Source organism: Pelodiscus sinensis, chromosome 18 (assembly GCF_049634645.1).
Source record: "Pelodiscus sinensis isolate JC-2024 chromosome 18, ASM4963464v1, whole genome shotgun sequence".
NCBI classification, from domain to species: domain Eukaryota; kingdom Metazoa; phylum Chordata; order Testudines; family Trionychidae; genus Pelodiscus; species Pelodiscus sinensis.
The window spans coordinates 11,601,985-11,622,918 of record NC_134728.1 but is presented as its reverse complement, the minus strand read 5'-3'; the positions used below and the strand labels follow the sequence as shown (position 1 = coordinate 11,622,918).

The 20,934-nt window shown below is 43.0% G+C and overlaps 1 protein-coding gene across 3 annotated transcripts in view; it reads right to left on the bottom strand.

Annotated features, from left to right (window-relative positions):
• Positions 1-805: 805 nt before the first annotated feature.
• Positions 806-20,934, bottom strand: part of SYCP2 (synaptonemal complex protein 2) — a 142,497-nt gene continuing 122,368 nt past the window's right edge. For all 3 annotated transcript variants that reach the window (XM_075901108.1, XM_075901109.1, XM_014575077.3), the window contains 7 exons: positions 14,524-14,651; positions 12,354-12,448; positions 12,170-12,269; positions 11,065-11,123; positions 4,547-4,625; positions 1,710-1,766; positions 806-1,311 (listed from right to left, as the gene is read on the bottom strand). In XM_075901108.1, the coding sequence (XP_075757223.1) occupies positions 1,240-1,311; positions 1,710-1,766; positions 4,547-4,625; positions 11,065-11,123; positions 12,170-12,269; positions 12,354-12,448; positions 14,524-14,651 (590 nt within the window). In that variant the 3' untranslated portion in view covers positions 806-1,239. The remainder of the gene's footprint in view (positions 1,312-1,709; positions 1,767-4,546; positions 4,626-11,064; positions 11,124-12,169; positions 12,270-12,353; positions 12,449-14,523; positions 14,652-20,934) is intronic.

Here is a 20,934-nt window from a genome sequence, read left to right as displayed (position 1 = left end):
GATCAAGACCTTGCTTTGGGAGATCAGACCAGAAAAGTGAAAATGGACAAGAAAAGGAGCTGTCTATAGACTGGTAACCACCTTTTCTGTTTGGCAGGGAGGCACTGTGTGGGATCAGCAGAGGAACTATCTGTGTATGTTTGTGAAAGTGAGACTTATTTAAGGGCATGTATAGTTTCTAATGTATTGCTATGTCTAACATAGAAGCTATGTGCTTGATGTATCCCTTTCACTGCTGGTTTAATTTCATTTTTAATCTTGCCACAAGTTTGGGTTAAATTCTCTGGTTTGACCTTTTTCACTGACAGTGAAGCATAACCAGCTCTTCTGGGAGCCGTTGAAGATCCAGGAGGCACACATAGGGGAGACACAGAGAGGAGGGCAGGGAACCGTTCACTGTTCAACTGTTAGTTAATGTTTCTTGTTAAATTTAAAAGGAAAGAATTGGCTAAAAGTCTGTGGAAAAAAGGGAAAGTGTCCATGAACATCTGAAGAAGAACAGAGTTTGCGTGGCACATACATTCAGGGAGAATATTAAAGGAGAGTGGCAGAAAGATCAATTATAATCCATCATGATCTATGGAAACTTCTGAAATCTTTTTGCATGGCCATGCATCACTATTACAGAATGTATTTCTATACAAAGGGCAGATCAACCCAGACAATCTGTTTTAGAGAGCTTTATCAACCAGTGATTTCAGTTACACTGAGTTAAAAATGCCCTAAAATGAGCCAGTTTGCTTAGATCTTGTGATAGCTACAAATTTGTAAATATGGAAAAAAAAGATACAAAAATTTTTGGAAATGTTTAATATGGTTAAAACATATGTATATTTTTTACAAAACATTTTTAGTCAATGACAAATTCCAACTGAAAGCTAATACCATAACAAAAATGCCATTTGATCTCCTTTTAATGTTCTAAACAATGTATGGTCAAATTATATGTCCAGATGTATACAATAAAACTTCTATTAATTGCCATAGGAGTTCTAGGTGCACATACAAATCCAAAACATGACCCTTACTTCAGTTTTATTTGAAAATTACTCCTTTGTCTGTCAAACTTTTTATAATGACCTCTTTTTAATAAACATTCCTAATGTATTATGAGAAGATGTGTTAAAAATGCCATTTATTTAAAAAACTTTCAGTAAATATGCAATTGTACTCACTTCCCATTACTGAAAAGTAATTTTTATATAAACATACATTTTCAAAATATTTGAATTCATGGTATTAGAATTTTCTCCCTTCTGACAAAAAGAGTGTCTGCAATCCTCTGCGAACATTCAACAGCTCCTCTTCATGCTATGGTAGAATGGTATCACATTTACTATACAATTTAAAACATATTTTAAAAATATCACAGAATTCACACAGATCTTGCAACATTAGAACATTTCTTTTCTTCTTGTGCTAATATAAACTCTATTAAAATTCAAATAAGGGCTACATAACCATAAAACTAAAAGAGTGTGTATATATACACATATACACACACACATACATACATATATATATTTTTAATGTAATAAAAATATGCCTTGTTTTAATTCTATTATTATACTTTGTCTTTATTTCCCTTTTACTTCAAATGATGGTGCATTAGAAACTGCATATTAAAAGGAACTTTTAAAAAGTGTACAGATAACTAAATTCTTTTAGGAAAGCATAAACAGGCAAATAGACAAAATAAATGTATATACCATTTCTTTAAGAAGTTTCTCTTGAAGTCCTTTCATGTCTTCTCTCATTAGATGCATCTATAAAAATTGATACCACATTCCATGTACACATTTTTTCACAACTGACAGTACATTGTTAAGTAGACAATTATTATTTCAAAGTAAATGTAAAATCAGATTGTATTAATGCAGTTCATTACCATTGGTCAAAATAAGGTGGTCCAAGGTTACTGGTAGGAAATATTAATCTTTTTAGTGCAGAAGCAAATAACTACTATGGCATCCATTCCAAATTCTGACACTAACATCACGTGGTGCCATCAATATGTAAACAACATGATATTTTACATTTTTTTTATTGTGCTCAAACAATCGTTCCCCCCTTATATTAGCTGAGACAGGGGTTTAGGGACTGATCTTGCAAGGAGCAGGCCTTTATGTAACACAACTACTTATTTTTAAACTATTACAGTAGTTCCATTTACTATAATGAGACTACATAAATGTGTAAAGCAAAGCGCATGCTTTCAAGATCAGGGACCTAGATATGCTACAAGTGTCTGAGACTCAGTCTACAAACAGAAGATGTATCAGATAAAGGTAAACATCTAGGCTGTGTCTAGACTGCATCTTTTTTCTGGAAAAAGGTACACAAATTGTGAACCGCAATTTGCGTACTTTTTTCTGCTTCTTTTGTCGGAAGAGGCTTTTCCGACATTTGGCCCGTCTACATGACCAACCCCCTTTTTTTTGGCACATCCCTTTTTCCTCACGAAACGAAGTTTACAGGGATGTTGAAAAAATACGTATGCTCTTCCGAAAATTTTTTTGGAAGAGCAGATGCGTTCCTTGGATGCAGCAGAGTTTTTTCGGGATACCTCTGGTGTCCCGAAAAAACTCTGCAGTGTAGACATAGCTCTAGAGATCCCTCTCAATTGAGAAAGTATAGTTTCCCTTTTGTCAAAGGACTTAATAATTTAAACGAGTATCTGCAGCTTACAGATTTTTCAATATTTTTGAGACCTTGTGTGATCTTTGCAGTCATATTTTTTCTCATCTGTCTGTAAGTACTTCTTTCTCCCATGTATGGACATGGTCATTTATGATTTTCAGATTAGATTACTACAATGGTCTCTAAACAGACTTCAAGATTAGCCTGTCCCAGTCAGGAAACAGATATAGTGCACAATAAAGTGATCTGTTCACTAAGCAGTGTTAAAGGAACATATTACACCATTATTCCAAAGACTGCAATTACTTCATCATCACTCTCTTCTGTAATCAGGGATAATAATAATATTCTCCAAAGAACAACAAGTTGGATGTCTAAAAGAGGGTAATTATGACAGGAGTGTTTTCTTAATGATGCAGGAAAAAAATCTGGAGGAAGAGAAATCCTGAGAAGTTACTTGCCAAACTCTTTCTAACTGGTTCTTGACTGCATAACTGAAACACTGATAAACAAACTGCAAAATTGACTATATATTTGAGAGAGTTTGTGCATTTGCCTGTCTCTGTTCATTTGTCCATCTGTGAGTCCATTTGTTCAAGAACTCTTCTTAAATCAGGGGTGGCCAATAATTTTTGATGGGGGGAGAATCCAAGAATTTGGGAAGTGGTTGAGGGCCGCACTCTTCCATGATATTAATGGAGGCGGTGTGGGGTCTGGGATGCAGGTTGGGTGTAGAAGGGAGCTTGGGTGAAGGAGGCAGTTGTGACCTGGGGCACTGGACTGTGGTACAGGGGATTGGATTGTTATCTAGGGAAAGGAACTGAGGTACAGGAGGGGGTGCAGAGATTTGGGTTATGAGCTAGGGCAGAAGGGGACTATGATCTGAGACAGGAGTGCCAGATCTGGGAGGGGATATGGGTGCAGGAGGGGGACAAATTATTTGGATATGTGGAGTGGAGGGGGGGGCAGAGGGTTGGGGAAGAGAGGGGTTGGAGTGCCAGGGACAACCTCTGGCCAGACTTACCAACCAGCAGCTGTTCCTGAATCAGCCTCCTTGCCTGCCAGTGTTCCTGCTAAGTTGTGCAGCTTCACAGGTGATTAATCAGCCCTGCCTAGTCAGTCAGCTCCTTGTAGGGAGCCCTGAGCCTCTGACAGGGCGGGGCTGATTAATCACCTGTGAAGCTGCCCTGCTGTCCAATTTTGAGGGAACACTGCTGCCTGTCCCACTCCCTCACAAGCTGCAGCCATGTACTCCGGAGCCCCTTGTGCTTCGTGGCTGACTGTTAGCCAGTTACTGTCCAGAAGTTGGCCAATGAAATTGTTCTGGAGCAACTCCTAAACCTCCCCCCATCCCTTCTGGACTCTCAGTTTTTAAAGAAAAAACACCCCGCAGCCGTGTTTCTGAGCTGTGTGCAGGTGAGGTGAGGTATGCGGGGAGCCTGCTTGGGCTCTCTGCAGCATCTGTGAAGATCTGGCTTGCGGGCAGTATTTTACACAGGCGTGCACTGCCTTGTCTCCTGCACCCCACACCCTGTTCTGAGTCCCCATCCCCCAAGCTCCCTAACACATCCAACCCCCTGCTCTAAGCCCCCAACCTCCTGCCCTGACTCCTGCACTTACCATCACCTCCTGAACCCCCCCCCCCCACCTCCCAAATCTCTACTGTGATATAAACTATCCTGCCGGACCATGAAATTTCTACCACAATTATCAAATTACGTGTTCATTTCTTCTAAAGGGTAAAGTTAAGCCCTTAATGTTGCACAGTTATTGTCAAATTAAGGAAAAAGTTTTTTTAAAAGTATCAAGAGAACATTAGTGAAATGCTGGAGGTCAAGAGCTGAAGAAAAGCATTAGGTAACAATGTAGGAATTAAAAAGAAAACTAAGGACGACAAATGCCATACCTCAGAAGTAAAAATATTTTCCTCATAGTTAACACTGTGGGAGATGTGCTTTTCAAATGAAGTTTTAAGAATCTGAATCCTAACAACAAAAAAAGAGGTAAAAGGAAGTTACTCACCCTGTGAAGTAACGATTGCTCTTCGAGATGTGCCCCATGGGTGCTCCACTCTATGTGTCGGGTCCCGTCCCGGTGCTGCGGCTCAGAGATTTCTCACAGTCGTGCTTCGCTGGCTCGCGCATGCGTGCTTCCCCAGAGAGGCGTTTGCGCCTTTGATCAGCTGCGCGCGAGCTGGCAACCGTCAGTTCCTCTCACCCGCTCATCTGAAAGAAACAAATAAACAATTCCGGAGCGGGGAGGAAGGGCAGGTTGTGGAGCACCCACGGGGCACATTTTGAAGAACAATCGTTACTTCACAGGGTGAGTAACTTCCTTTTCTTCTTTGAGTGGCCCCGTGGGTGCTCCACGCTAGGTGACTCTGGAGCAGTACCTAGAACAGAGTTAGAGCGCTCTGGAATCAAGACTACCAGCATGATTAAGTCCTGCTGTAGCTACAGAAGAGTCTGCAGCAAACTGATTGATTATAGCATAATGCTTCATAAGTCACATTAGAAGACCATGTTGCTGCTCTGCAAATGTCATGAAGAGACACTCCTCTCAGAAAAGCTGTGGTCGTAGCAACTGCTCTAGTAGAATGAGCCCTCGGAAGAGAAGTAAGAGGCTTCCCTCGTAGCGAGTGACACATGGATATGCATGAAACTATCAGCCTGGAGATGCGCTGAGAAGTTAGAGGTTGTCCCTTTGAACAGTGTGCTAATGATACTATTAAGCAGACTGCCTTTCTAAAAACCCGCGTTCTATCACCGTAAAACGCTAAGATTCTCCTCACATCCAACGTGTGTAGCAGTGCTGTTTGCGTTGAGGTATGGGGTTTAGGCGAGAAACATGGTAAAACCACCGGTTCATTTATATGGAATTCAGAAGAAACCTTCGGAATAAACGCCCAAGGTCCTCCACGTCACCGAATCCTTGGAAAAAATTGTATATGGAGGTGAGGCCATAAAAGCTGCTATCTCACTCACTCTGCGAGCAGATGTGAGGGCTAGGAGGAAGAGAAGCTTGACAGTAAGTAAATGCAACGGTGCTGTAGCCAAGGGCTCAAAGGGAGGTCGAGTCAAAGTTTGTAGGACTAGATCCATGTTCCATAGAGGTGGAGGAGGTCTCCGTGGAGGATGAAGGTTCGAGAGCCCCTTCAAAAAATCTTTTTGTAATGGGGTGCGCAAACAAGGAGACATCCCCATCCCTACAATGGAATGCATTAATTGCTGCCAAATGTACTTGCAGAGATGCGACTGCCAGGCCGTTGTCATGCAGTTGCAAGAGGTATTGTAATATACAGTGTAGAATTGCGAAACGAGGATCTACAGCATTATCCACGCACCATGCCTGGATCCTGGACCACTTAGCTGTATAAGCTGATCGGATAGATTATTTCCTACTATGCATTAAGACTTCCCTGACTCGCTGAGAACAGGACTGCTCAGAGTCGGTAAACCAACAAGCATCCGCGCAGTGAGGTGCAGAACTTCGGGTCTTGGGTGATTGAGAGATCTGTTGTCTTGGGTCGACAGTCGGAAGAGAAGGCAGAGGATACGGTGCTCTCACTGACATACGGTGGAGCATTGAAAACCAGGGCTGACGAGCCCATGCCAGAGCTAGGAGGATTACCCGGGCTCTGTCCGTGTTGATCTTCTTGAGAACCTTGGAAATCAAGACTACTGGGGGAAAGGCATAGAGTAATGACCTTCCCCAGTGGAGAAGGAAGGCGTCCCCCAGAGAGTGACGTCCTATTCCGGCTCTTGAGCAATAGGCGGGACATTTCGCATTGTGTTCCATCGTGAATAAATCTGTCGCCGGAAACCCCCATTGGGCAAAAACACGAGTCAGTACATCCGTGTGAATCTCCCACTCGAGGTCATGAGGGAAACACCTGCTGAGAGAGTCCGCTATTAAGTTGTCAACACCTGGAAGATACGAAGCTGTTAGAATGGTGTTGTTGCTGATACACCAATTCCATAATCGAATGCTCTCCACACAAAGAGAATGAGACTAGGCACCTCCTTGTCTGTTGATATAAAACATGGTCGCCATATTGTCCGTCAAAATCCTGGTAGTTGTATTCTGAATCTGCAACCGAAAATGCTTGCAAGCATGGCGTATTGCTCTCAACTCAAGGACATTGATATGCAATAGCATTTCCTGTGTCGACCATTGTCCCTGGACTGTGCAACTGTCCATGTGAGCTCCCTGACCCATTAGGGAAGCATCTGTTATCTGTTTTGTAGGTTCTGGGCGATGAAACGGGACGCCCACAAAAAGATTGGCCGGGTTGACCCACCACTGTAGGGACTCCCAGACATACTGTGGCACCACTATTGTCCTGTGAACGCTGTGCTTCGCTGGAACGCAAATGGTGACCAGACAGTGCTGGAGGCAACGAAAACGTAACCTTGCGTTGTGTACTACGACGGTGGCAGCAGCCATATGCCCCATCAACTGTAGATAGACGTGCGTGGGAATTGTTGGAGCATGTACTACAGTGTGCACCAGATCTTTGATTGCCGTAAAACATTCCGTTGGTAAGTATGCTCGTGCCATGGTGGAATCGAGTCGTGCGCCTATAAAGATGAGGTTCTGGGATGGAACTTGGGATGATTTCTTCACGTTTATGAGAAGGCCCAGAGCAGCAAATGTGTTGGACACTGTTCGAACCATATGACATGTTTCCAAAAATGTCGTGCCTCTGATGAGGCAATCGTCCAAATAGGGGAAAATTGTTACTCCCAATCTTCGCAGATGGGCCGCACATGCCAGACCAAAGGGCAGAACTTTGTATTGATAGTGCTCGTTCCCCAATTGAAAATGGAGGAAACGTCTGTGAGCCACGTGGATAGCTACGTGGAAATAAGCGTCTTGTAAATTGAGGACTGCAAGCTAATCCCCTTTGTTCAATGAGGGAATGATAGTTATTAAGGTTACCATCTTGAAACGAAACTTCCGAAGGTGTCGATTTAGCTTCGAAGGTCTAGAATAGGTCTCCAGCCTACCGACTTTTTTGGTGAGAGAAAATATCAGGAATAAAAGCCTTTTCCCAGAACTGCTTGGGAACTCTCTCTATTGCCCCAATGTCAAGCAAACATTGAACTTCCTGTTGTAGCAGTTGCTCGTGAGAGAGGTCCCTAGAAAAGGGATGGGGTAGGGGGAGCGGTAGGGGGAATAGAGAGAAAGAGGATGGAAAGGCCAGATTGCACTATTTCTAGTACCCATCTGTCTGTGGTGATGTCAGACCAACAATGGTAAAATGACCGTAGGCAATGATGAAAAAGATGGATAGTCTCATCTTCCATTTTGATTGTAGCTGGCTTGCATCCTCGACAGACAAGTCAAATTTGCTACTTAGTTGATGATTGATTAGTCAAACATCCCTGTTGGGGTCCTTTGCACTGAGGACGCTGTCTAAGGTGTTGATTGTCGAAGGGACGTGATTGTTGTCTGGAGAAATTAAAATCATATCTTCGTTGATAAGGAAAATAACATCTACATTTGAAGGAGGGAGTGTACATCCCAAGTGTACGTAGAGTGGTGTGTGAATCTTTTCCCGAGTGGAGGACTTCATCGGTGTTCGCCGCAAAAAGCTTAAGCTTGTCAAACAGTAGGTCCTCAACTGTGCTTTGCATCTCCTTTGGGGCTCCTGCAGATGACAGCCATGATGATCTCCTCATGGCAATACCTGTGGCAGTAGCTCTAGCCGCTGTGTCTGCAGTGCTGTACTACATGATGCGTACCCTTTTTGGACTATTGCCTTCAAGAGTGGCTTCTTGTTGTCCGGGAGATCATGAAGTAACCCACTAATTTGGAATAATTATCAAAATTATGTTTGATAGATGGGCTGCATAATTTGCGATGTGCAGTAGAAGTGTGGCTGAGGAGTAGAACTTCCTACCAAAAATGTCCAATTTTTTATTGTCCTTGTCCGGAAGCGTATTTTTGTACTGTGGCGCTTTAGCCCTATGTTGTGCTGCGTCCACTACTAACGAGTTAGGCTGAGGATGACTGAACAAGAAGTCCAATCCTTTCGCCGATACAAAATATTTTCTGTCGGCCTTTTCACTCATAGGTGTAACCGATGTTGGGGTCTGCCATATCGCATCTGCCACTTCCATGATCACATCATCAATAGGTAAGGCAATCTTTGCACATTGTTGTGGATGGAGGTTTTTCAAGAGACGGTGCTTTTTAACCGGAATATCCATTAGCTGTATTTCCTGTGTGCCCGCCACACGTTTAAAGGGGTCTTGGAATGGTCTCAGATCATCCGGTAGAGAGACGTCAGCTGGAAATATCGCCTCATCCGGAGATAACGAGGAGCAGTCTACTGGAGAAGTTTCCAGTTTGGGGTCTTCAACATTAGACAACTGCCCCTCTTCCGGCTTGGACTGGTCTAGTTGGATCATTAGACTCTTAGATGGAGAAGGTGAGTCTAGGTGCCGTGATTGATGAGGTATTTTTCACTCAATGGTTGACAAATGCAGGAGGATCCCCTATGGGAGGACGACGTACGATCACACCAGGGACAATCATCATATGGTCTATGATAGCTGTCATAATAGCGCTCAGAATGCAACGGAGAGGAGTGGCGTGATGAGCGTGCACTACCATGCTGGATATAATAAATGTGGCATGGGGAGCGTCTACCAGGTTCGTATCTTGAGGATCGACCGGGTAAGCGGGACCGTGAACGGGACCGACATGTTTCTAGATACACTGCGTCCCTATAATTACGCTGTCCATATGTGACCTGTGTAGGAGAAACACTATAGTCACGATAGCGACCGTACCTTAGCGGTGAAAAACCTGGAGACAGGGATCCGTCTCTGTAATGAGTCTTTGATAATGCCTTCCTATGTAGGGAGGTGTCTTCCGCCCTAACAGCCACAGGACAGCCAGGCACCTAATAGCAGTGGAGCGGTGCCGGGGAAAGCAGCTGTTGATGTGTTGATGCCGGTGCCGGCAGAGTGCCTGGTTCTGGAGTCAGCAGCGGTGCTGGGGCTGAGGCATCAAGACCTTCTGCCTTGGATCCCGGTGCCAGAGAAGATGGTGCTGTGGAGGACAGTGCCGCCATAAGCGGGGCCAGTGAGGCAGGCGCTGTTATAGCTGGTGCCGCTGAAGCCGGTGCAGAGCAGCTCGTCAATTGCGGCACCAGCGTCAATTTCACAGAGCGCACAGCTGAGGCTGGTGCAGACTTGCTGGCTAGCTGCAGCACCGCTCCCGATTCCGTCGCCGCTCTCGCTTTCAGCAGTGAGGGCTCTCTGATCGCCGCCCCAGCAGTTTGTCCAGACCCCATTTTGGATGCCCCTGAAGCCGTTGCAGCCGCTGAAGGGAGGGATAGTGCTGGGGACGGCTTAGATCGCTTCGAGCCGACTGGTTCCGGGGAAGCCGTCCTGCGTTTTTGTTCGGGGGCTTTTGTGGCTGCGGGAGGGATCGGGTTAGGCTGCAACGCCTTCCCGAACATCAGCATTCTTATCTTCATCTCCCGCTCCCTTCAGGCTCTCAATGTTAATTTTCTACAGTGAGAGCACTTCTCGGGGACATGAGCTTCCCCCAGGCACCTAATGCAGGTGTCAGGGCTATCAGCCGTTGGCATGGGCTCATGGCATGCCAAACACTTTTAAAACCAGTTGATCCAGGCATTTTCAAAACTAGTACAGAATAAATACTTGTATAAGCCCCGCGTGAAACCTTGCCAATTTCACTTTTAGCGCTTTGCGCAGTGCTTTAAGAGAAGCGGCTTGAGGAAAAAAACTTCTTTTTCTATTTTAACTTTCTTATGAACAGAAGAACAAACTAGCAGGAACACAACTAATACTAACAAATTTAACTATTTACAGATGCAAAAACTGACTGAAAAACATTCTGAAGAGAAATATTCAGGGAGCTCAGACCGCGACCTGAGGTGGTTAAGAGGAACTGACAGTTGCCGAATCACGCATGGCTGATCAAAGGCACGAACGCCACGCTGAGGAAGCACGCATGCGCAAGTCGGCGGAGCACGGCTATGAGAAATCTCCGAGCCGCGGCGCCAGGACGGGACCCGACACCTAGAGTGGAGCACCCACGGGGCCACTCGAAGAAGAAATTAAAGATCTTTATTATACATGAAAATCCCACAAAGATCTTGAAGAGGGCAATATACTATTGAAAAACATTGATGACTATTATTATTCCTATTAGTATAATAATCCACTAGCCTCTGATATGAATAAGTAATGTTATCCACATAATTTTCTGTTTGACACAGACAGCACTTTTCATCTATAGATTTCAATATGTTTTACATATGTGTGTATATTATTTTCCTCATTTTACAAATTAAGTTACTTGGCTCAAAATCATATATTAAGTTAATTGCAGGGTTATGAATAGAATCAAGGCCTCATAACAACATTAACAAACCCTACTAACCTCTGCTGTTCATTTTTCTTGCATACACTAAATGTATGTGCATGTTTTTTCCAAAAGTTCTGAAAAGAAATATAATAATTAACTGAATGAGTAAGAAGTTAATCCACAAAATGTAGGACTTAAAAATAGGTTTCTCCTGTTCTCAAATAACCTGGAACGACAGACGTAAAACTGAATGATTAGGTATTCTACGACAGCCCATATTCTCACATGCAATAAAAAAATTAAAAGGCTCAATGAGAGAAGATGAAACTGTCAAACAAACACTCACCTTTAACTCAACCAACGATATTTCCCCAAATATTTTCCATATTTCCCCAAATCTGTTTTGAATGGCTATTTCTACTGCTGGCAAATAAAAGACCTGAGACACAATGATTAGACATTCCAAATAGGATTCAATATGGCTAAAATAAGACTACATTTGTTCTAATGTGTGATTTGAGTTTGATTTTAAGCTCTTTGCAGAGTAAAAACCTATTGTACTAATCCACTTTGTGTCTTCACCTGAATGTCAATATCCTTAATGTTAACTATCCATTATAGCTAGCAGCAGACTCACCAAGTCCAAAAATGAATAAACCATTTTGACACTAAATAAAAAGTTTACAGCTGAGTTAGCTAATGCCTATGGAGGCTAGGTGACTTATTTAGAATATACAGTAAACCAAGTTCAAAGGCTGGCTTTGTTTACCCGAACCATTCTAACCTCTTTGTCTTATTGATCATTCTGGGAAAGGGCTAACCTTACATAATGAATAGGGTGGCTTTTTTGTGGATGTGCGAGTGGTTTTCTCGAGTCTAAAGAGTTCATCTGGAATAGGGACTGAGCAATTAAGTGCATAACAGTAGCCAAGCATGAAAAGCATTGAACTAAATTATTTGTAATTTGACTGTTAATTTCTCTGAAAATAAAGTCAAATGTCAGGAAGATTGTAAATTTTTTACTTTACATAAAATGCATGGCTCTTTTTAATAGCAAGTTACAAACATATTTCCTCAGAGTCAGTAGTAATGGTCCACAGTTAAACATCCTATAAATAAAAGAGAAAAAGTCAGTGTTTTTAGAAAACAGATTCTTTCATTAAATTATTTAAATACAAACCAATAAGTCTTTCTCCATATTTTTCAAGGATTGGGAATCTCTCTCAAAACTCTCAAGCTCCTCTATGACGGTGAAATGAAATTTGTCCAACTGCTTCATCCTACCAAAAAAGAAATAAACTACAAATTAAAAAAAGCATTTATGTCATTCAAATAAACTTTTGAATAAGTATTCTCTTACAGACCTGCAATCATGCAACTGACAATTCACTGTTGTCAAATGCTGATGAGCTGTTTTTAAAGATTGTTTGGTAAAGTGGTCCATTCTTCTTGAGCGGCTCTAGAAAGGCATGTTTTAAAATTACTGTCAGTTTATTCGACTGAGAAGAAAATGATAAAATATTGTATTATAAAGCATATCCATAGTAGTTACAGTACTTATATAAGATCATAGGTTACAGTAGACAAACATGAAATTAATTCTCATTTTCGGGGCATACTTTTTGCTTTCCTTGTGAAAATCCATCCAAATGTAACGAAAGTATAAGTCTCAGAAAAACCACTGCTTGCATGTACTTAGTAGAGGTTTATTAGAGACTATTAGCAAAATTCTACAAATGTTCTGTCTTTACTGAACATATTCCATCTCCAGAGAGCTTACTGAACCTGCTGTAGCCTGGGACTGAGCAGGTATTTTCTTCTGTTTGTTCATGTCAGAGGCTTCTGTGTACCAGGCTTAAGAACAGGGAGACTGCCTTTCCTGCATTCTGAATCCTCTCCTGTCAGTGCCCACGCAAATGAAGAAAGAGGAAGTAGCATGACTTCAATGCAGAGAAGGGGCCACAGAGCAGAAGGAAGCTGGAATTGGAGAAGGAGGACAGGCTGGAAGGGGACAAGAGCAGACAGAAGCACAGACACATGGGACACAAGCTGGAGGAAGACATACTGGGGACACAGATAAAAGAATCTGTAACCAATGGAATATGCCCTTCCCTCTACAACTTGAAATGGAAGCCAAGATTCAGTTTCAACATTCCTTTTCTGTCAGCAAATACTGTGAAACCAACTGGTAAAGTGTCTCTCATTACCCTCTAGTAACTACCAGGTACCATAACTCACAGAGGCCTCTGCTGCGGATTTAAAAGTTCCAACTCTGCCGATGGATTAATTTGTAAACACAGTACTCACATGATGTAATTTTTTTATACTGTGTTTTTTAAAAACTAGGAAATTGTTTTATAATAGGTTTTTAAATGTAATGTTCAAGTTACTAAGTCACATCATGCCAGAATTGAGAGTTCTTGACCAACCATAATTTTTCTTCCCTGTTCATATAGTTTTTAATTACATGATCACGTAATTTTTTCCCACAGGATTCAGGCTTCTTTCAATGCAGAGGCTGAACAGAACTCAGGCAGTGAAACAGGGTTATCGTAACATATGAGGTTATTGTCTATATGGAAAAATGTCCATTAGTCTCCCATCAGAATACTGGGAGCAACAACTACCTCAACCAGGTGTGTTGTTAAGATAAATTAATTAATATTTCTAAACCACTCACATACAGCAGTGATGAGTGCCAAAAAAACCCTGGGGGAAATTAATTCTGTATGCTGGGCAGGGTTTGAATGGTATGCAGTAAATAAAACATGGGGCCTCCTTTGAAGGACAAAAACAAATGGTGAAGAGTTGCCTCAGTCCTGGAGCAGAGTAGAGTCCATACTATGCTCTGAATGAGGGCGGGGTCAGGAGGAATAATCATGTAATTAAAAGAATGCATCATAATACATATGTAAAAAGGAAGCTCTTAATCTGGAATTTACTAACTTCTCTGGCTACATCTACATTGGCATGATCTTACGCAAATACTCTTTAACGCAAGAGTTCTTGCGTTAAAGTATTTGCGCAAGAGAGCGTCTGCACTGGCAGGGGCTTTTGCGCCAGAAATGTGCTTTTGCGCCAGAGCATCCATGCCAGTGTAGACTCTCTCTTGCGCAAGAAAGCTCTGATGGCCATTTTAACCATAGGGCTTTCTTGAGCAAGAAATTCATGTTGCCTGTCTACAAGAACAGTTGCGCAAGACGGCTTCTTCCTGAGCGGAAGCATCATAGTACTTGAGCAAGAAGCACTGATTTCACACATCAGAATGTCAGTGTTCTTGCGCAAGAACTCGCGGCCAGTGTAGACAGGCAGCAAGTTTTTGCGCAAAAGCAGCTGCTTTTGCGCAAGATCGCACCAATGTAGACACAGCCTCTGTGTTTGACATAGCAGCCTCAATATTTTGTTCATATTTATTTTTGTATGCAATAATATATAATGTAGCTCTGTTAATGATGTTTCCAGCTGAACATGATTATATGAGGCAGAATTAATGAGAAAGAGAATATTTTTTCTATACACACATACATGGCTTACCTGAATTTTCCTAGTAAATTCCTTATGTAGCTTCTGACCTAGCCCTACACTTGAATAACCAGCCTCCCAGACCTCTCCATCCAAAACAGACAGTTCATTTACAGACATAGTAGACACACTCTCGGACACTGAAAAATTGTAAAAATCACATGTAAAGTTAGAGAAGTAGGATCATATTAATGTATTGTATATATAGTAGAAGTTATTGCAATTCCGATGACTAAATTCATAAATCCTAAGACTAGAGCTCATGTCACCTTCTACTGCATCCAGTTTAAATTCAGGAATTAAATTATTCTCTATATTTTATTACCCCCTCTCTCACTTTAACTGTTTTAATTTGTATATGGTTGATCTGTTTCTTTCTAATGTTTTTAAACATGTTAAATGTTTTGCTTGAGCTATTATTTATAGAGATTTTAAATCTATAATTCTTAAATATACTATTTAGAAATGTGCTAAAAAGCCTATTATCTAGTCAATCACTGAAACATCTCCAGAGATTTATCAAGTACACATATATTATATACATACTCACTTTCTCTGCCTACCTCCTCAGTTTACTCTAAACACATAAATGAAATTATGTAAAAACCAAAGCCCATAGGTAAGTGAAAAATATGGAGACCTGGGAGACAGGTCAGAAATTGGGGGGTGGGGGAGCATGGGCTATAATATCAGGGATAAAGAGGAGACAAAGCAGAACGGGGTGAGGGAGCAAAATCAGATGAGTTTCTTAATTGTCTATGTACAACTACAAAAATTATGAGGAATGAACAGGAAGAACTTGAAATGCTAGTACATAAACACAACTATGAAATAGTTGGTATCACAGAGACTTAGTGGGATAATACACATGATTGGAATATTGGTATATAAGAGTACAGCTTGTTAAGGAAGGACAGGCAGGGAAAAAAGGAGGAGGTATTGCCTTATATATTAAAAATGTATATACTTGGACTGAGGTTGAGATGGACATCGGAGATAGATTTGTTGAGTGTCTCTGGGTAAGGTTAAAAGGAGTAAAAAACAGGGATGATATCATGACAGGGGTCTACTGCAGACTACCTAACCAGGAAGAAGAGGCGGAAGAGGCTTTTTTAAACAACAAAATAACCCAAAACATGGGACTTGGTGGTGATGGGAGACTTCAACTATCCAAACTTTTGTTGGGAAAATAACATAGCAGGGCACAGATTATCCAACAAATTCTTGGAATGTATTTGAGACAAATTTTTATTTCAGAAGGTGGACAAAGCTACTGGGGGAGATTTTTAGAGATTCAGTTCATAGTCATGCTGGAAGAGCATAGTGAATGGGGTTCTGCATGGGATCAGTTCTGTTAAATATTTTCATCAATGATTTAGATAACTGATGTGAAGTGCCGGCCCATCAATGAGGCATCCGTAGTAATCAGTTTGGACAGCTGCTCACGGTGGAAAGGCATCTTTTTGCATAGGTTCTACACCATCGGAGGTAAGGAACCATAGAGGAGGCAAGATGTGGCGGCTGGCTGGAGTGTACACTGAAGAAATCCAGTGCTGGAAACATTGAAAGCGCAGCCTGGCATGTGGAACTACGTATGTGGTGGCCGCCATGTGTCCCATAAGCTTGAGACAAGTGAGGATGCATATGGCTGAGCTCGTGCTAAGGATAGGGATTGCATAGGGCATAGCATGGATTTCTGCTCATTAATAATGAAGCCTAGCGATTTAAGAAAGGCCTTTGTAAACCTGATCATGGCGTGTTGTGAGGGACCCTTGATTAGGCAGGAGGAGAGGGTTGAACTCCATCCGTACTGCAGGGCAGCAAAGGAGGAACTGAGGGAAAAGCGGGGGCTGCGAGTGCTACTTCAAAGGCAGGAATGCTGCTCTCCGCTTGCACATGCGCAGCCTGCCTGATGGCTGCTTGAAAGTCTCCGATCTGTGAAGCCGGGATGAGCCCAATACCAACAGTGGAGCACCCACAGGGACATCACTCGAAGAAAAATAAGGTGATAAGTAACAATCAGCATGGTGTCAAGAACAAAATCAAACCAACCTGATAGCTTTCTTTAATAGGATAACAAGCCTTGTGGATAAGGGGAAAGTGGTAGATGTGGTATATCTAGACTGTAGTAAAGCATTTGATACAGTCTCACATGATCTTATCAATAAACTAGGGAAATACAACACAGATGGGGCTACTGAAAGCTGAGTGCATAACTGGTTGGATAACCATTCTCAGAGAGTAGTTTATCAATGGTTCACAGTCATGCTGAAAGAGCATAGTGAATGGGGTTCTGCATGGGATCAGTTCTTTTCAATATTTTCATCAATGATTTAGATAATAGAGAGAGTATGCTTATAAAATTTGCAGATGACAATAAGCTGGGAGGGGTTGCAAGTACTTTGGAGGACAGGGTCATAATTCAAAAGGATCTGAACAAACTGGAGAAATGCTCTGAGGTAAACAGGATGAATTTCAAGAGGACAAATGCAAAGTACTCCAATTAGGGAGGAACAATCAGTTTCACACATGCAAAATGGGAAGTGGCTGTCTAGGAAAGAGTACTACAGAAAAGGATATAATGATCATAGTGGACAACACGCTAAATATGAATCAACCGTGTGACACTGTTGCAAAAAAAAGCAAACATGACTCTGGGATGCATTAAGAGGAGGGTTGTGAACAAGACACGAGAAGAGGAGGTTACTTACTTTGTGCAGTAACTGACATTCTTTAAGATAAGTGTCCCAGTGGGTGCCCCAGAGTAGGTTTTGGTGCGCCCCTGTGCTGTGGATCTTCAGAGCAGTGTCCCCAAGGCCATACAGCCTGTACCACGTGCACTCAGTGTCCTGGTATTCTGCATGCCTGAGTCCCCCGACCCCTTGCAGTTCCTTCTCTACCTCAGAGAAAAGACTCCCAGTGAGAAAAATCTCCCAAGTAGAGGGGAGGATAACAGGGACACTCATCTCAAAGAATGTCAGTTACTGCACCAAGGTGAGTAACCTCCTCTTTTTCATCAGGAGATGTCCCTGTGGGTATTCCACAATAATACATACAGCTTTACAGTCACATAAAGACGTAGGGGCTTCAAATCTAGTAAAAAGCCCATGAACAGGACAGCCTTGGCCATTCTGAGGTCAGATAGTGGGCCCTGTATTAGTGTGTAATGTTTGCCAAAGTCTAGCCTCAGGCCCATATGGCAGACTGACAAATGTCTGTGACTGGATCCTTGCGTAAAAAGGCTACTGAGACATGTACAGCCCTGGGGGAATGCACTCAAATGATTGTAGAGGGATTAGCACTGGCTGAATTGTAACTGAGTCAAATACAATTGGAGATCCAGTATGAAAGTCTCTGCCATGAGATACCTTGACCTTTGTTATGGTCCACGATAGAGACAAAGAACTTGATGGACGTCCTGAATGGTTTCATTTGATGTATAGAAAAAGAGAGTGCTCTGCGTATGTCGAGTGTGTATATTGTTGAATCAGATGGGTTCGCATGGAGTTTGAGGAAAAAGGTAGGAAGGTATACTGTCTTGTTCAAAATGAAGAAAAACATGTATCTTAGGCAGGAATTTCAAGTAAGTATGTAATCACCTTGTCTCTGAAAAAGGTTGTGTAAGGGGGATCCATCATGAGATCAGCGATTTCTCCCACTCTTCTAGTGGATAGGATAGCTCCAAGGAACACTGTTTTCATTGATAGGTGTAAAAGGGAGGATGTAGCCATTGGTTCGGAGGGTGGACATGTGAGTGCATTTAAGACTAGGTGAAGATCCCAGGGTTCGGGTGGTGAAATGACATCTGGGTAAATGACATCTGAAAGTCTTTAAGGAATCTTTTAGTAGCTGGGTGTTCCAAAAATTGATGAATCATCTATCTTTTGATGGAAGGTAGTTATAGCAGCAAGATATACCCTAATGGAGTTAAGGGCGAGGTTTGAGGCATAATAAGTATTCAAAGATCATAGGTAGGGATGCCGTAATTTTGGAGGTCTTGTTGGTCAGAGTACCAGAGTGAAAATCTCTTCATTTTTGCATATCTATTTTATGGGTGTTCTGAGTTCTGCTGTGAAGTAAAACTTGCTGGACAGATTCAGAACATTCTGATTCTTGTGGATTGAATCTCCTGTGGGAAGGAGGCAGAGTTAAACCACGAGGCACATCTTGCAATGACTGCTGTGGATCTCGCAGCTGTATCAGCTACATTGAGAGCTGCCTGTACGGCTGTTTGGGAGATGGTATGATAGTCAGTAATCACAGCCTTGAATTGTTGTTTCTTTGCTTCTGGAATGTCACTAATAAAATTGTTGAACTTGGAATAGTTTCTGTGGTTGTATTCGCTTAGTGAGGCCACATAATTAGCTACATGAAATTGGAGTATGGATAACATGTATACTATATGGCCAAAAAGGTGAAGTCTCTTACTGTCACGTAGAAGACTGTTGCCCTGATGTGGTCTTTAGACTGGTGCCTATAGTGTGGAGCTCATGAGCTCCAGTATTGCCACTGTGGTAGGTGGGGCATTGGAGGGTGGCATCCATAGTTGTACATATTGTGGAGGAAGGTCTCTATGTTCGGTGCATCTCAGGCAAGTTCTGGCATAATAAATGAAATGATCAGTGGGAGGAGAATTCTGGGATGAGAAAACTACCTCCACATCATCGTCGTCTTCCTCACTTGAGACCTGTCCCTGAGATAGCAGATGGTGTGGTGCTGGAGTGTATGATGAATGGTCAGTTCCAAAGAAGGGTAAATTGAAAGTCAAGGAGACCACAAGGTCTCTATGATGGATAGTAGGCTGTACTGAAGCAATTTGTAACGCTATGGTTTGTATCTGTGCCGATCATGCTGTTGAATGCAGTGCTAGTGTTGAATGAAGCAGAAAGGGGAAGTTACTCACCAGGTGTAGTAACGATCGTTCTTCGAGATGTGTCCCCGTGGGTGCTCCACTCTGGGTGTCGGGCTCGTCCCGGCGCCGCTGATCGGAGGCTTTTCGTAGCCGTAACTGGCCGGACCGCGCATGCGCGGCAGGCTTCGCGCGGTTTCTTCAGTCACGCGGTCCGGCCCCCCCGCCAGTTCCTGTCACCGTCCGGAATCTGCAATGAAACAAAAACAGACCCGGAGCGGGGAGGAGGGCGGGACGTGGAGCACCCACGGGGACACATCTCGAAGAACGATCGTTACTACACCTGGTGAGTAACTTCCCCTTCTTCTTCGAGTGGTCCCCGTGGGTGCTCCACTCTAGGTGAGTACCAAGCAGTAACCCCCATGCGCACCGGGTCAGTGTTCCTCCGTAGAGGCTAAAACTGCGGACGCTACTGCTGCGTCCGAGGACCAACGTCGCACAATCGCATAATGATGAACAAAGGAGGTGCTAGAGGACCAGGTGGCTGCTCGGCAGATGTCGCTGAGAGGCACACCTCTAGCAAATGCAGTGGAGGTGGCCATTGCCCTAGTGGAATGCGCAGCAGGCTGAGAAGCGAGAGGTTTTCCCTTCAGTGAATGACAGGTTGTAATGCAAGCGGTAATCAACCTAGCTATGCGTTGACTGGAAAGAGGGTTGCCTTTAGAGCGCTGTGCTATGGACACAAGTAGTCTGTCCGTGCGTCTCCATGAGCGTGTTCTGTCTATATAAAAAGCGAGTGCTCGTCGCACATCAAGCATGTGCAGCAAAGTTTCTGACGAAGAAGCATGCGGTCTAGGGTAGAAGGCAGTTAAAACTATGGGTTCATTAATATGAAAGGAAGTGTTGACCTTGGGGATGAACGCTGGGTGTAGACGTAAGGTCACTGTGGTCTTTGAAAAGGAAGTGTAGGGTGGACTCGCCATCAACGCCCCTAACTCGCTCACTCTTCGTGCGGAAGTGATAGCCAATAAGAATACTACTTTCATCGTTAACATTCGAAGTGGTACTGATGCCAACGGTTCGAAGGGGGGATGCATAATTGCCCGTAGGACCAAATCGAGGTTCCAGGTTGGTGGAGGGGGCCTGTGGGGCGGATGCAGGTTCACTAGGCCTTTTAGAAACCTTTTAGTAATTTGGTGGGAGAAAATCGAAGTACCCTGCAGAGGTTCATGAAAGGCACTGATCGCTGCTAAATGAACTCTCAATGTAGCCATGGCTAGACCCGAGTCATGGAGGTGGAGGATATAGTCCAGGATGTGTTGTAGAGGGGAAGTAATAGGTTGTACGTTTATAGCTTGACACCATTGCTGGAACCTGTGCCATTTTGCCAGGTAAGATCTCCGAGTAGAAGTCTTTCTGCTACTCATAAGAATTGTTTTAACTCGCTGTGAACAAAGGTGCTCGTCTAGTCTGAGCCAGCTATGAACCACGCTGTGAGGTGAAGCGACTCGAGTCTGGGGTGCAAGAGGGCTCCCTTCTGCTGGGACAACAAGTCTGGGTGAAGGGGGAGTGTC